The sequence below is a fragment of the Oncorhynchus kisutch genome, linkage group LG2, assembly GCF_002021735.2.
Source record: "Oncorhynchus kisutch isolate 150728-3 linkage group LG2, Okis_V2, whole genome shotgun sequence".
Lineage (NCBI taxonomy): Eukaryota > Metazoa > Chordata > Actinopteri > Salmoniformes > Salmonidae > Oncorhynchus > Oncorhynchus kisutch.
Window position 1 is genome coordinate 64,397,996 of NC_034175.2, and position 16,554 is coordinate 64,414,549.

Below are 16,554 nucleotides of genomic sequence, written 5' to 3' on the forward strand. Positions count from 1 at the left end.
ATTCTGAAACAGGAAAGGGCCTTCCCCAAACTGTTACCACAAAGTTTGGAAGCACAGAATCGTAGAATATCATTGTCTGCTATAGGGTTAATATTTCCCTTCACTGGAAATAAGGGGCCTAGCCCGAACCATGAAAAATAGCCCCAGACCATTATTCCTCCTCCACCAAACTTTACAGTTGGCAATAAGCATTGGGGCAGGTAGAGTTCTCCTGTATCCGCCAAACCCAGATTTGTCTTTCGGACTGCCAGATGATGAAGCGGGATGAATTACTCCAGAGAATGTGTTTCCACTGCTCCAGAGTCCAATGGTGTTGTGCTTTACACCACTCCAGCTGACACTTGGCATTGCACGCGCATGGTGATCTTAGGCTTGTGTGCTCCTGCTCGGCCATGGAAACCCATTTCATGAAGCTCACGACGAACCGTTCTTGTTCTGACGTTGCTTCCAGAGGCAGTTTGGAACTCGGTAGTGAGTGTTGCAACCGAGGACAGATGTTTTTTATGCGCTACGCGCTTCAGCACTCAGTGGTTCCGTTCTGTGAGCTTGTGTGGCCTACCACTTTGTGGCTGAGCCGTTGTTGCTGCTAGACTCCACTTAACAATAACAGCACTTTCAGTCGACCAGGGCAGCTCAAGCAGGTCAGACATACAACTCTCCTTCCGTGGCCTCCAATTGATCTTAAATACAAGTAAAACTAAATGCATGCTCTTCAACCGATCGCTACCTGCACCTACCCGCCTGTCCAACATCACTACTCTGGACGGCTCTGACTTAGAATACGTGGACAACTACAAATACTTAGGTGTCTGGTTAGACTGTAAACTCTCCTTCCAGACCCATATCAAACATCTCCAATCCAAAGTTAAATCTAGAATTGGCTTCCTATTTCGCAACAAAGCATCCTTCACTCATGCTGCCAAACATACCCTTGTAAAACTGACCATCCTACCAATCCTCGACTTTGGCGATGTCATTTACAAAATAGCCTCCAATACCCTACTCAACAAATTGGATGCAGTCTATCACAGTGCAATCCGTTTTATCACCAAAGCCCCATATACTACCCACCATTGCGACCTGTACGCTCTCGTTGGCTGGCCCTCGCTTCATACTCGTCGCCAAACCCACTGGCTCCATGTCATCTACAAGACCCTGCTAGGTAAAGTCCCCCCTTATCTCAGCTCGCTGATCACCATAGCATCTCCCACCTGTAGCACACGCTCCAGCAGGTATATCTCTCTAGTCACCCCCAAAACCAATTATTTCTTTGGCCGCCTCTCCTTCCAGTTCTCTGCTGCCAATGACTGGAACGAACTACAAAAATCTCTGAAACTGGAAACACTTATCTCCCTCACTAGCTTTAAGCACCAACTGTCAGAGCAGCTCACAGATTACTGCACCTGTACATAGCCCACCTATAATTTAGCCCAAACAACTACCTCTTTCCCAACTGTATTTAAATTTTTTATTTTTATTTTTTTTGCTCCTTTGCACCCCATTATTTTTTATTTCTACTTTGCACATTCTTCCATTGCAAAACTACCATTCCAGTATTTTACTTGCTATATTGTATTTACTTTGCCATCATGGCCTTTTTTGCCTTTACCTCCCTTCTCACCTCATTTGCTCACATTGTATATAGACTTGTTTATACTGCATTATTGACTGTATGTTTGTTTTTACTCCATGTGTAACTCTGTGTCGTTTTATCTGTCGAACTGCTTTGCTTTATCTTGGCCAGGTCGCAATTGTAAATGAGAACTTGTTCTCAACTTGCCTACCTGGTTAAATAAAGGTAAAATAAAATAAAATAAATAAATAAATAAATAAATAAATAATTTGACTAACTGACTTGTTGGAAAGGTGTCATCCTATGACGGTGCCACGTTGAAAGTCCCTGAGCTCTTCAGTAAGGCCATTCTCCTGACAATGTTTGTCTATGGAAACGGCATGGTTGTGCGCTCGATTTTATACACCTGTCAGCAAAGGGTATGGCTGAAATGGCCAAATAAACTAATTTAAAGTGGTGACCACATACACTATATACACAAAAGTATCTCTGTTATTTTTTGACCATTGTAATTGAAAAAAAAAATTAACAGTAAGGTACTTAATATTAAATAGGCTGTCATTGTAAATAATAATTGGTTCTTAAATGACTTGCCTAGTTAAATAAAGGTTAAATTAAACAATTAAAAAATCTATATAATGATTTGATATTGCGTTAAAACTGCTGCATTTTGGGATTGCCTAATTCTTTTAGGATTGTGAAATTAGGTTTTAGTGGTATGCAAGTCTTTGTGTGTGTGTGTGTGTGTCATCAGAACTAGCCTATAGGGACATTTCATAAACAAAGATGAATGAGAGCAGATTAAAACAGCAGAGGAAACCTTCATGTTTGTAGGGGACAGAGGGGGCTAAAGAGATCTTTCTCTATAAAGTGTATGACTACGTGTGTTAAACATCTGCTCATCTCGGCCAATATCCCACAATCGGAGCTGGCTGCAGTCCTTCCTCCCTCAAGTTTCTTCCCATAGGCTAGCCTATTCTCTCCGGCCGCAATCACACACTATTGGCCCGGTCAGGTGACAAGCTTTGGGGAAGCTGGCCAGCCTCGTTCTCGCTTTCCATCATTTAACACGCCATCGCCAACCGGGAGTGCACGGGAACAGGATAGAGCATCGGATTTATCGGAATATTTTCCAGATATTGGACAAAACTGATTTAGGGTCAACGGCATGGGCGAGCGAACGGCATTTCTGCTGTTATGGGTTGCGACCTTGACGCTGGCATCTGAGGTAAGAAAAGGGGAGAACAGGTCTGCGTTCTTCGTGTATCGGGCAAAGCACGAACCTCCATAAGCTAGTTCCCGTCCCTGTAGCAGCGGAGGATAAGGGTGAACTGAAGGCAGGAGGAGTGAAAATAACGGAATTCAGACCCACGGTGAATCAGGATTGCATTTGGAGGCAGAAATAAATGTTACTAAATTACAAAATTCCACAATGTTTTTAAGGCACTATACGCTAAACACCATAGGTTTTAATGCGATTACTAGGCTACATTTCTCATCTTGTTCCAACCACTCCATATTTCTGCTAATTGCAGCCTGCGTAGTAGTATCGAAAATAGCTTGTTTTTATCTCCATCATAGCCTTAACTAGCTTTGGAGTGGAATATCCAAATGTGTAAAGCAAAAACATTCCAAATTTTTTTTGGGGCCTATAATTGCCCTACCGTTGAATCTGTCAACGACACTGGATTGACAGTTAGGCACTAGATTACATGGACCTGGAATGACAAAATAAAGTATTGGTCCGTTTCTCTACTGACAGACTACTCGTTTAGCCTATATGCAAAAATATTAGGGCCTAGCTATATTGTGAGGTTACGTTGTTTCAATGGTGGTAAACGTATGCTGGCGTGTATGAATTAGTTGGAGTCCGTTGCAAAACGTTTCGTCAATTTACCATTTACTCTAGGAAGCAAACAGAGCAAAAAAAAACGGGGAGGGACATACCAGATTTTGTCCAATAGAAAATATAGCTTCCGTTGCAAAACGTTTTCCGTTTGGAGTAAACAATTTCCTTTGCTAAATGTTTTGCAACGGAATCTGACTAATGAATACACCCCGCATTTTGTATTTTTCACGGGTGTGTGATCCTTTTCAGGAATATTGAACAGATTAGGCTAGACACGCGTTTAGACCTGATAAACAACATAATTAAGCCTACGGACCATAAAGCAGTCTATTATCATTTTAAGGTTGTCGACCGGTTCAACTGCAAGCGACGCTGCAACCCATGGGTTATATTTTTTTTTAACCTACCATGAAAATGCAATGATAGGCTATCTGCTTATCAACATCAAATGAAGGACCAACAAGTTACATCCTTTGGGCATTTTACACTTTAGCCTTAACTAGCGTAAGGCCTCCCAGTGAGCACGTCCAGCACCTGATGTACATGGACATTGAAAAGTTGTAAAAATGTGTTCCGTCCACCCTGGCCTTGATTTCAATGTCCACAGACGTCCGGCCCAGACCGGCCTCGATTTTGTCCCGATCATAGACATTTATGATTTGGTTCTGACAATAATAGATGTCTTTGTTTCACAAGTTTGGACAGCACAGTACAGTAGGGCATAGCAGAGTAATAGTTTGGTACAGTAGAGTACAGTAAATGCGTATTTTCAATTTCCAGAATCGACGTTGTTTCATCTTTCGCTCAGAGCCAAAATTCAACCCGTTTATCTTTGTATGTTGGATTCGATTTCAACGTCTTTTCAACATAATTTTGCTCACTGGGTTACTACAAATGCTGTGACCCATTTTCAAATCTCTATGTTAGATTCACATAGCAGGGTTTATTTTAGTCAATAAATCAGTTTGTGCCTATTCCTTTTGAGAGTGAAGAGACATTGTTGCTTTTCCGATACAAGGAAATATGGAACTGCTGTGCATATGGATACTTATGGAACAGACATTAACATGATACAATGTTGCATTTGCCACATAACCGGCCAGTGGATGCTGGTGGGTTTATGTGGAGTGGAGAATGGAAAAGAGTGAAGCTTGACACAAGCAAGATGGCGTCAGTGCTGCAGTGCTGAGATACACGGTGGCTAGACGGCACTGAGGAGGTTGCTGTTTTTAACAGCGCATTATTTGATTTAAGAGTTATGACACAGCATCAAATTGTCTATGTTCGTGAGTAAAGCCTCAAAATGGGCCTGGGTCGATAGTAGTAGCTTATGTTGCATCTAGACTGTTTTATGCCATTCCTTGGTGCCTTGACTGTAAGCATAAAACCAACAGGATAATTGCACTGTAAACTAGTAAACAAAGTGTGCATACCAGAACAGTCGGTCAACCCCGACATGCTAAAAGACATGGACAAGTCTCTGTTTGACAGCTGCTCTATTAGGAACATAAAACAATGTGTTTAACATTTTCTTATCATCTTTATATCATTTTGAAGGTGTTTAGGGAAAGAATAGTCTACTTTGGTTGCAGTGTGTATGTGTGTGTTCGTACATATGTGTTTGTTTTGTGTACCTGTAACTGATGGAGAAAGAAAAGCACAACTGTAGGCGCATTTTACTTGGCCACACCAAGTAGCCTAATCATTAGCAACATCACCAATAAAAACCCAATCTGGTGCAGCGGTCCAAGGCACTGCATCACTACAGCCTGCGGTTCGATCCCAGGCTGTGTCACAACCGGTCACGGAAGTCCCATATGGCGGCGCACAATTGGCCCAGCGTTGTCCGTGTTTGGCCGCCATTCTAAATAAGAATTTGTTCTGACTTGCCGATGTGAAATTATATAAAGTGGCATTGTTTAAAGTGGCCAGTGATACAGTTAGCGGTGGTGCGTGCTAATAGTGTTTCAGTCGGTAACGTCACTCGCTCTGAGACCTAGAAGTAGTTGTTCCCTTTGCCCAGCAAGGCCTGCGGCTTTTGTGGCGCGATGGGTAACGATGCTTCGAGGGTGACTGTTGTTGATGTGTGCAGAGGGTCCCTGGTTCGAGCCCAGGTTGGGGCGAGGAGAGGGACGGAAGTAATACTGTTACATTGATGCTGTTGACCTGGATGACTGGTTGCTGAGGAAAAGGAGGAGGTCAAAAGGGGTTGAGTGTAACGGATGTGAAACGGCTAGCTAGTTAGCGGTGGTGCGTGCTAATAGCATTTCAATCGGTGAAGTCACTCGCTCGGAGACCTAGAAGTAGTTGTTCCCCTTGCTCTGCAAGGGCCGCAGCTTTTGTGGCGCGATGGATAACGATGCTTCGTGAGTGACTGTGGTTGATGTATGCAGAGGGTCCCTGGCTCGAGGAGAGGGACGGAAGCTATACCGTTACACCTACTTACATAAAGGTTACACAAACAGACACTGACCACAAAGTTACTTTGTTGCCATTTACGTACGTCCCCGTTTACCAGGGACTGTAGTTGTCTTGCACACCTTCAGTGCTGGTCATAAAAAGTGCTAGCTAGCTCATGGATTTTAGATATATTTTTTTCAACCTTTATTTAACTAGGCTAGTTAAGAACAAATTCTTATTTTCAATGACGGCCTAGGAACAGTGGGTTAACTGCCTGTTCAGGGGCAGAACGGCAGATTTGTACCTTGTCAGCTCGGGGGTTTGAACTTGCAACCTTCTGGTTACTAGTCCAACGCTCTAACCACTAGGCTAGGCGTACAATGTTCTTCCCCAAAAACATAGCAAAATAACAATCTGTTTTAGTAGCTATAGTTAGCTAGATGTCATCATCTAAAATCACCCGAATTCATAAGACAGTTCTTATTTGATTAATGGTGGTCGGACACATCTATGTGACGCTAGCCACAATAAGGATTAGCCACAGTAGTGGACTTTAGCCTTCAAAATAAACGTATGTCTTTGACAGTGAAGCAAATTAATACAAATAGTAGAATTATGCTATAATTGAATAGATCATGCTAAACGAGGTTGGAATGTTATATATAATCAACTAAAGACAATGTTAATTAGACAAATGTGTTAATCACACTGGATGTATTATACTTCAGAATTGCGTTGGGGGCATACTTATTTCACTCAAATCAAATGTATTTCTCACATACACATGGTTAGCAGGTGTTAATGCAAGTGTAGAGAAATGTTTGTGCTTCTAGTTCCAACAGTGCAGTAATATAACCTAACAATTTCACAACAACTACCTTATACACACAAGTGTAAAGGAATGAATACGAATATGTAAATACAAATATATAAATGAGGCAAGATGCAGTAGATGGTATAGCGTACAGTATATACATGAGAATGAGATGAGAAATGTAGGGTATGAGAACATTATATAAAGTGGCATTGTTTAAAGTGGCCAGTGATACATTTAATTCCATCAAGATGGCAAGATGCAGTAGATGGTAGAGAGTACAGTTTAAACATATGAGATGAGTAATGTAGGGTAAGTAAGCATTATATAAAGTGGCTAGTGATGCATTTAATTACATCAAGATGGCAAGATGCAGTAGATGGTATAGAATACAATATATACATATGAGATGAGTAGTGTAGGGTAAGTAAACATTTATATAATATAAAGTGGCAAGTGATAAATTGATTACATCAATTTTTCCATTAATAAAGTGGCTGGAGTTGAGTCAGTATGTTGGCAGCAGCCCCTCAATGTTAGTGATGACTGTTTAACAGTCTGATGGCCTTGAGATAGAAGCTGTTTTTCAGTCTCTCGGTCCCAGCTTTGATGTACCTGTACTGACCTCTCCTTCTGGATGATAGTGGGGTGAACAGACAGTCGCTCGGGTGGTTGTTGTCCTTGATGATCATTTTGGCCTTCCTGTGACATCGGGTGGTGTAGGTGTTCTGGAGGGCTGGTAGTTTGCACCCAGTGATGCGTTGTGCAGACCTCACTACCCACTGGAGAGCCTTACGGTTATGGGCGGAGCAGCTGCCGTACCAGGTGGTGATACAGCCCGACAGGATGCTCTCGATTGTGCATCTGTAAAAGTTTGTGTTTTTGGTGACAAGCCGAATTTCTTCAGCCTCCTGAGGTTGAAGAGGCGCTGCTACACCTTCACCACACTGTCTGTATGGGTGGACCACTTCAGTTTGTCCTTGATGTGTACGCCGAGGAACTTAACTCTCCACCCTCTCCACTACTGTCCCGTCAATGTAGATAGGGGACTACGATTGCGTAGTCTGTGGCTCTATTGGGGCGGTAAGCAAATTGGAGTGTGTCTCGGGTGTCAGGTAGGGTGGAGGTGATATGGTCCTTGACTAGTCTCTCAAAGCACTTCATGATGACGAAGTGAGTGCTACAGGGCGGTAGTCATTTAGCTCCGTTACCTTAGCTTTCTTGGGAACAGGAACAATGGTGGCCCTCTTGAAGCATGTGGGGACAGCATATGTCCGTAAACACACCAGCCAGCTGGTCTGCGCATGCTCTGAGGATGTGGCCGGGGATGCCGTCTGGGCCTGCAGCCTTGCGAGGGTTAACACGTTTAAATGTTTTACTCACGTTCGGCTACAATGAAGGAGAGCCCGCAGGTTTTGGTAGCGGGCTGTGTCAGTGGCACTGTATCGTCCTCAAAGCGAGCAAAACAGTTGTTTAGTCTGTCTGGGAGCAAGGCATCGTGATCCGCGACAGGGCTGGTTTTTGTTTTGTAGTCCGTGATTGACTGTAGACCCTGCCACATACCTCTCGTGTCTGAGCGGTTGAATTGCGACTCCACTTTGTCTCTGTATTAAGCCTCCTCAATGTACAGTTGATTTCGGAAGTTTACAAACATCTTTGCCAACTACATTTAAACTCCGTTTTTCATAATTCCTGACATTTAATCCCAGTAAAAATTCCCTGTTTTAAGTCAGTTAGGAGGACCACTTTATTTTAAGAATGTGAAATGTCGGAATAATAATAGTGATTTAATTATACTTGTATTTCTTTCATCACATTCCTTCCACAAGCTTCCCACAATAAGTTGGGTGAATTTTGGCCCATTCCTCCTGACAGAGCTGGTGTATCTGAGTCAGGTTTGTAGGCCTCCTTGCTCGCAAATGCTTTTTCAGTTCTGCCCACAAATTTTCTATAGGATTGAGGTCAGGGCTTTGTGATGGCCACTCCAATACCTTGACTTTGTTATCCATTTTGCCACAACTTTGAAAGTATGCTTGGGGTCATTGTCCATTTGGGAGACCCATTTTGCATCCAAGCTTTCCTGATGTTGCTTCAATACGTCCACATAATTTTCCTGCCATCTATTTTGTGAAGTGCACCAGTCCCTCCTGCAGCAAAGCACCCCCACAACATGATGCTATCACCCCCGTGCTTCACGGTTGGGATGGTGTTCTCTGGCTTGCAAGCCTCCCCCTTTTTCCTCCAAACATAACGATGGTCATTATGATCAAACAGTTATATTTTTGTTTCATCAGACCAGAGAACATTTATCCAAATAGTATGACCTATGTCCCCATGTGCAGTTGCAAACTGTAGTCTGGCTTTTTATGGCGGCTTTGGAGCAGTGGCTTCTTCCTTGCTGAGTGGCCTTTCAGGTTATATCAACATAGGACTCGTTTTACTGTGGATATAGATACTTTTGTGCCTGTTTCCTCCAGCATCTTCACAAGGTCCTTTGCTGTTGTTCTGGGATTGATTTGCACTTTTAGCAACAATGTACATTAATCTCTAGGAGACAACGCGTCTCCTTCCTGAGTGGTATGACGGCTGCGTGATCCCATGGTGTTTATACATTTGTACTATTGTTTGTACAGATGAATGTGGTACCTTCAGGCATTTGGAAATTGCTCCCAAGGATGAACCAGGCTTGTGGAGGTCTACAATTTTCATTCTGCGGTCTTGGCTGATTTCTTTTGATTTTCCCATGATGTCAAGCAAGAGGCACTGAGTTTGAAGGTCGGACTTGAAATACATCCACAGGTACACCTCCAATTGACTCAAATGATGTCAATTAGCCTATCAGAGCTTCTAAAGCCATTATATCATTTTCAGAAATTTTCAAAGCTGTTTAAAGGCACAGTCAACTTAGTGTAAGTAAACTTCTGACCCCCTGGAATTGTGATACAGTGAAATAATCTGTCTGTAAACAATTGTTGGAAAAATGACTTGTGTCATGCACAAAATAGATGTCCTAACCGACTTGCCAAAACTATAGTTTGTTTACATGAAATTTGTGGAGTGGTTGAAAACGAGTTTTAATGACTCCAACCTAAGTGTATGTTAACTTCCGACTTCAACTGGATATCTCATTAAGTCTGGATTTTTAAGCCTCCATATATGCAATGGTTCTAATGTGTCCATGATATTCGTAATTTCCCAAATAGCTTGAAGGTGTTTTCATTTATGATCCGTTGGGGTACTTAAAACTGTATTCTAATCTCCCACCATAATAATAGTCATTTGTTGCTTGTGATTTCGAGAGATTAGCATATATCATATAGAAGAAGTGTGGATCATCATTATTTGGACCATATAGATTAATTAGCAACATCTGTTTATCGTCCAATTGCATGTTTTAAAATGATTCACCTTCCTTTCCGATCTGTTTGGACAGTTTGCACATTCCGATCAACATTGTTATTAATTAATATGATCACCCCTTTTGAGATTCTTTGCCCATGACAGAAATATACTTCTCCCTCCCAGTCCTTTTTCCATATAACCTCATCTGTAATTGGAGAGTGAGTTTCCTGTAAACAATAGATATTATGTTCCTTCTCTTTGAGCCAGTTAAAGACTGTCATTTTTATAATCAATCTGCTAAGCCATTACAATTATAACTAGGTATACTTATTTCACCACTTACCGTAATGAGATACAAGTTTCAATATTACTTTTTTTACTCATAATATATGCCTGTAAACGTACTACCAAAAAGTAGTAGACGCCCAGAATTGATCCACACTTACCAATACTACCAGTATCAGTGTCTGACATCTACCCATGTAGCTGTACCATAATATATGCACTGCTAAACATGCTGCAACTGACTCTAAGTAAACCTCCAATTGTCTTGCAAACGCCTCCCCCATCCCAGAAGGGGGTGTTGTCCCTGATACTGTCATACCACCCCCGTACCCATAACACACCTTTAGCGTCCTAAAACACACCTTCAACCGCCGATTGGCATGGTCCAGGTAAGAAATCGGGACTGTCCCATAAACTTGTTTCTATGCTGCCACCCCTCAAGCGCCCAGCCATAAACCCTATAAGCCTATGCCATGACCACGAGAGGAGAATCCTCTTTAGGAATTAGCCACGTAACAAATAAAAAATGGAGTGAATGAATATAAATAATACTACTAACAATAATGAATGATTATATCCTCATTACTGTCATAAAAACAGTGATGCACAAATATCTATATACAGCTGCTCATTATTGGCTCCCTTTGCAAGTTGGCAGTTGGCAAATACAACAAAGGAAAGCCGAATTCTTCTGAAAATGACAGGCTCACTAATTCACACCCCTACAATCACAATGGAGGAAAGACCGTCTTTCATTTCATTAGATCAGAATGTCAGTAAAATGAGATGAATAAATTGAAAACATGTCGGCAATTTCATCCTTGTTGATATTCTAGCATTGCAAATATAATTTGAGGAATCTGCAATAACTGATGGGTATCTGATTTATACATCCCAACACCCTTGCAAATAATACACAATCCTAATGTATAATTGCCCTTGACACTAAAGGACAAATAGGGAAAAATAATAATAAAACAATATATGCAGAAATTGTAATTATAGTGATTTGTTGTATATCGTAAATTTAGATCTTTATAAAATATGATTCCAGGACATCCCCCTTTTGCACCAGGGTCGCTGTTCTACAAAACGTGGAAAAGGTGTGTAGGGAGAAAGCTAGAGCGTAGACAAAAGAAATAAGATCAAAATTGTCCGGCACCATGGGAAAACATTATGGCACACGAGACACCTGTTAGTGGACTAATCCACCGCGGAGGCAGCGGCATAGCAGTATCACCAGAAGTACATTTACCGTTAATTCTGATCATTTCTAATCTACGTTTGTTTGGTTACTGTCACAGTTACTGCATTCGATTTATTATTATTATTATTATTATTACAGTCTGACTGTTTTCAATGTAGGAGTTGACATGTTGTTTGCAGAGCGTACAACCTAGTGACACTTGTGAGAAAAGTTTAGATTGATTTAATTCCATTTACGAGATGTCAATTTATTCATTGTTTTTTGTTTGGAGCGCTCCTGTCAATCTTAAGGAAGGAAACGCACCTGATTACGCATAGAACTAGGCCTAGAACACGTGGTCTGCGTGCAAATGTAGACCTATAAATGTGTCTATTTGTGCTCTATTTCTGAGGAGTATTTCTGTCTGTAATAAAGTCCTTTTGTGGGGAAAAAATCATTCTGATTGGCTGAGCCTGGCTCCCAAATGGGTAGACCTATGCCAACCCAATCATGTGAAATCCATAGATGAATTAAGGCATAATGAATTTATTTAAATGTACTGATTTCCTTCTATGAACTGTAACTCAGTAAAATCTTTGAAACTGTTGCATGTTGAGTTTTATTTTTGTTCAGTATAGTTGATTTTATTCTAGCATAGGGTGTCTATATATGGAAAAAATACACGTTGACCAATCGATTGGTCGAAAGAACAGACGACTCTCGGTCGATCAATATTTTTTTTGTCGGGGACAGCCCTACTGTAAGGGCACCTTGCCCTTGACTGATTGTTCGCGGCCTAGTAGTCTGATGGAGACAAAAAACAACTGTTTTTACCAAATATTGTTGTAATGCTGTGTATTAGGAACTAGCTTAGCATGCTAGAATTACTCAGTCATATTGTAACCTTTGATTCCCTGAAGAGCTAGTTGTTTATGTACAGCTTATCCAATACTAAGCGCACATTCTGTTTCTCTGCTCTGTCTTTTGAAAATGGGATAAAGGATGCGTTGTCTCTTATTTCATGGGGGAGTTTTTTGTTGATAGAGAATGGTGTGCCCTTCAACTCCCTACCCCTTTCCAACACGGCCACCTTCATCTTGTAATGTGAGAGTCTAGCAAGAATGGGTCAGGGTTTCTGGGGAACCCTTTGGCCAAAATGATGCGGCCTTTGGAAATCAATCTTATCCACCTGTTTGTTGGCCATTTAAGATTGCTTAGTAAAATTCTTCACCTTTTCTTTATTTTCATTCTCTTTCACTCACTTTATGACTTTGTCATGCTTCTGCATTTTTAGGTCAAGTAGCTCCACTTTCATTTTAGTGTTATCACTCAGGAGTTTCATCATTGATTTTAGGGAGTCTGACGCTTTCAAACCTTTGTTTTCAGTCCTTATTTCTTCCGTTCATTTGTTGGAAAGCAATTCATTCCTACCTTGAGGGCCTCGATGTCCTCCATTACTCCGGGCTGTAGATCTAGCCGTTGAGGCCTTATATACATGCTTGCCGTCAATGCACTGTCCTTTTTGGACATTGTTGTACCCGCATCCTCTTCCATTGTTATGTTTGATTGTTTGGAAGGATGTTTCGCTGGATTAAATCATCTCTCTTGGTCACTTTGTCAATTCAATATGCTTGAACAGCAAGTCAATCTATAAAAAGTTCATAGTTTTCTGTTATCCGTAGTGTAATTAGTTATAGGCTAATTTCGCAGATTTTAAGATTCATTGGATGAGTTGTGCCCACCACGCCATCACATGCCATGTCATTTCCCCTCAGGGAAGGTGGTACTTACACTCTGCTATAGTGCAGCCTCTCCTTGGGATGTCACCTTCCTGGAGATGGTGGGACCTGAAGTCAACTGTCTGTCACCTAGCTAGCTAGCTTGCTCTAGTCTCATGGTAGGCTATGGTTGGTACCAGAGTGCTAGTCAGCCAGTGGCAGGTATCAAATCCTGGCAGGGTTGGAACAAGACAAGCTACATAAACACAAGCTCCCTTTTTCCTAAGCATAACAGGCACTCCCAAGGTCTTAATCATGTGGAATGGGATTTCTGTTGTTACTCCTGTTACAACTGACCCCCTCAATAACAAGGACTTTTCTTGGGATTGTTTTACTGCTTGCATGTCACATACTGTGTAATGTTGAGTGACCAAAACCAGGCTGGTCTGTGGCTGATCATGGTCAATGGTACAGTTTAGAGGTCGACTGATTATGATTTTTCAACGCCGATACCGATTTATTGGTATCGGCGTTAATTAATCTGACTTTTTTATTTTTTACATTTATTTGTAATAATGACAATTACAACAATACTGAATGAACACTTATTTAACTTAATATTATACATCAATGAAATCAATTTAGCCTCAAATAAATAATGAAACCTGTTCAATTTGGTTTAAATAATGCAAAAACAAAGTGTTGGAGAAGAAAGTGAAAGTGCAATATGTGCCATGTAAGAAAGCTAACATTTAAGTTCGTTGCTCAGAACATGAGAACATATGAAAGCTGGTGGTTCCTTTTAACATGAGTCTTCAATATTCCCAGGTAAGAAGTTTCAGGTTGTAGTTATTATAAGACTATTTCTCTCTATACGATTTGTATTTCATATACTTTGACTATTGGATGTTCTTATAGGCACTTTAGTATTGCCAGTGTAACAGTATAGCTTCCGTCCCTCTCCTCGCTCCTACCTGGGCTCGAACCAGGAACACATCGACAACAGCCACCCTCGAAGCAGCGTTACCCATGCAGAGCAAGGGGAACAACTACTCCAAGTCTCAGAGCGAGTGACTTTTGAAATGCTATTAGCGTGCACCCCGCTAACCAGCTAGCCATTTCACATCGGTTACACCATCCTAATCTCGGGAGTTGATAGACCTGAAGTCATAAACAGCACAATGCTTGAAGCACAGCGAAGAGCTGCTGGCAAAACGAACGAAAGTACTGTTTGAATGAATGCTTACGAGCCTGCCATCGCTCAGTCAGACTGATCTATCAAATCATAGACTTAATTATAACATAATAACACACAGGAATATGAGCCTTCGGTCATTAATATGGTCGAATCCGGAAACTATCATCTCAAAAACAAGACGTTTATTCTTTAAGTAAAATACGGAACCGTTCCGTATTTTATCAAACGTGTGGCATCCCAAAGTGTAAATATTGCTGTTACACTGCACAACCTTCAATGTTCTGTCATAATTACGTAAAATTCTAGGCAAATTAGTTCGCAACGAGCCAGGCGGCCCAAACTGTTGCATATACCCTGACTCTGTGTGCAATGAATGCAAGAGAAGTGACACAATTTCGCCTGGTTAATATTGCCTCATAACCTAACCTGGATTTCTTTTAGCTAAATATGCAGGTTTAAAAATATATACTTCTGTGTATTGATTTTAAGAAAGGCATTGATGTTTATGGTTAGGTACACGTTGGAGCAACGACAGTCCTTTTTCGCGAATGCACACCACATCGATTATATGCAACGCAAGACACGCTAGATAAACTAGTAATATCATCAACCATGTGTAATTAACTAGTGATTATGATTGATTGTTTTTTATAAGATTAGTTTAATGCTAGCTAGCAACTTACCTTGGCTTACTGCATTCGCGTAACAGGCAGTCTCCTCGTGTAGTGCAATGTAAGGCAGGTGGTTAGAGCGTTGGACTAGTTAACTGTAAGGTTGCAAGATTGAATCCCCGAGCTGACAAGGTAAAAATCTGTCGTTCTGCCCCTGAACAGGCAGTTAACCCACTGTTCCTTGGCCGTCATTGAAAATAAGAATGTGTTCTTAACTGACTTGCCTAATTAAATAAAGGTTAAATAAAGGTGTAAAAAAAAAAAAACTGCATCCAAAAATACCGATTTCCGATTGTTATGAAAACTTGAAATCGGCCCTAATTAATCGGCCATTCCGATTAATTGGTCGACCTCTAGTACATTTGCATGTACAATCTCTGTCCCATTCCCACTACTGTTACAGGGATTCCTCCTCTATCAACAAATTGTTCAGAGATCTGCACAGCCTGAGGAAGCCTGTGGAACCAGGACAGCCCTAGCTGACTATTGGTGGATTCAGGGAGGGTATCTGATCCTAGATCTGTGCTTAAGGGAAAAATCCACTCCATAAGCAGTGTCACTTGCCACATCATCATGATGCGAAAAGCATAATTAGATGTAAAACGCATCATCATGAGGATGTGACAAATGAGACTACTTCTTGAAAGTCCAATATCTTGAGAAATGTTGGGACTGTATGAACAGTGGACTAATGAAAGAAATGCCAAAATATATAGGTGGATTTTTCCATGAATGGCAACTCCTGCATCAACCAGCACCTTAACCCAGTTCAGTGTGCTGACTCAGGCCTAGTGAATGTATGGTGAGTGTCTTTACTCCTGATGACCAGGTGGTGAATTAAGATTCTAGAAGGCACCAACACCTGCAACCCGGCTGATGCTGTCTCCCTTTCCGTTGCCATACCAACATCGTTGCTGTTGACACCATCTTGGAAATGCTGCAGTCCTTTCCCCATCGCATCAGTTGGTTCTGGCATCCCACTACCACCTCATAATATCAACATCCATTCAGGCTCCTTAATGGATGATAACTATGGTTCATGTTTGTGTTCCTCATGTCAGCCATGTTCCTCGAGGGTCCCTTACAATTAAACACAAATAAACTAGACAAAGACTTAATTAACCAGCAGTGTCAAAGAGCTTCCCTGCAGGTAGGCAAGGACTGTCCCCGACAAAAAACAAAATATTGTTTGATCGAGAGTCGTTGGTTCTTTTGAACAATCGATTGGTCCACATTTTCAAATGTGTATTTTTCCAAATATAGACACACCCTGTGTTTGAATGAAATCAACTATATGTTGGCTACTTTGCCTGAAGCTTTAAGCACTGCAATTCCAAATTAAGACACACAAATTACTAAAGAGGGAGCCAGAGATCAATATAGGCTAACCAGAATATAGCCTGCCCGATGCTGCTGGTCTTCACAGATTCTGCCTTTAATCTGTTGACGGTAATAGGCTACACCAGCGGTCGACAACCTTTTCCATTTGGAGTGCCAAGTTAGGGTACCATTTCTACT

The 16,554-nt window shown here is 41.3% G+C and overlaps 1 protein-coding gene across 3 annotated transcripts in view; it reads left to right on the forward strand.

Moving 5' to 3' along the window:
- Positions 1-2,499: 2,499 nt before the first annotated feature.
- The window catches only part of LOC109869985 (amyloid-beta A4 protein-like), a 50,201-nt gene continuing 36,146 nt past the window's right edge, over positions 2,500-16,554 (forward strand). For 2 of the 3 annotated variants that reach the window (XR_004204565.1, XM_031799916.1), the window contains exon 1: positions 2,500-2,801. Coding sequence is in view for 2 of the 3 variants with exons in the window: in XM_031799916.1 (XP_031655776.1) it covers positions 2,742-2,801 (60 nt within the window). In the remaining variant the exon portion in view is untranslated. The remainder of the gene's footprint in view (positions 2,802-16,554) is intronic. The other variant, XM_031799926.1, reaches the window with a different exon arrangement.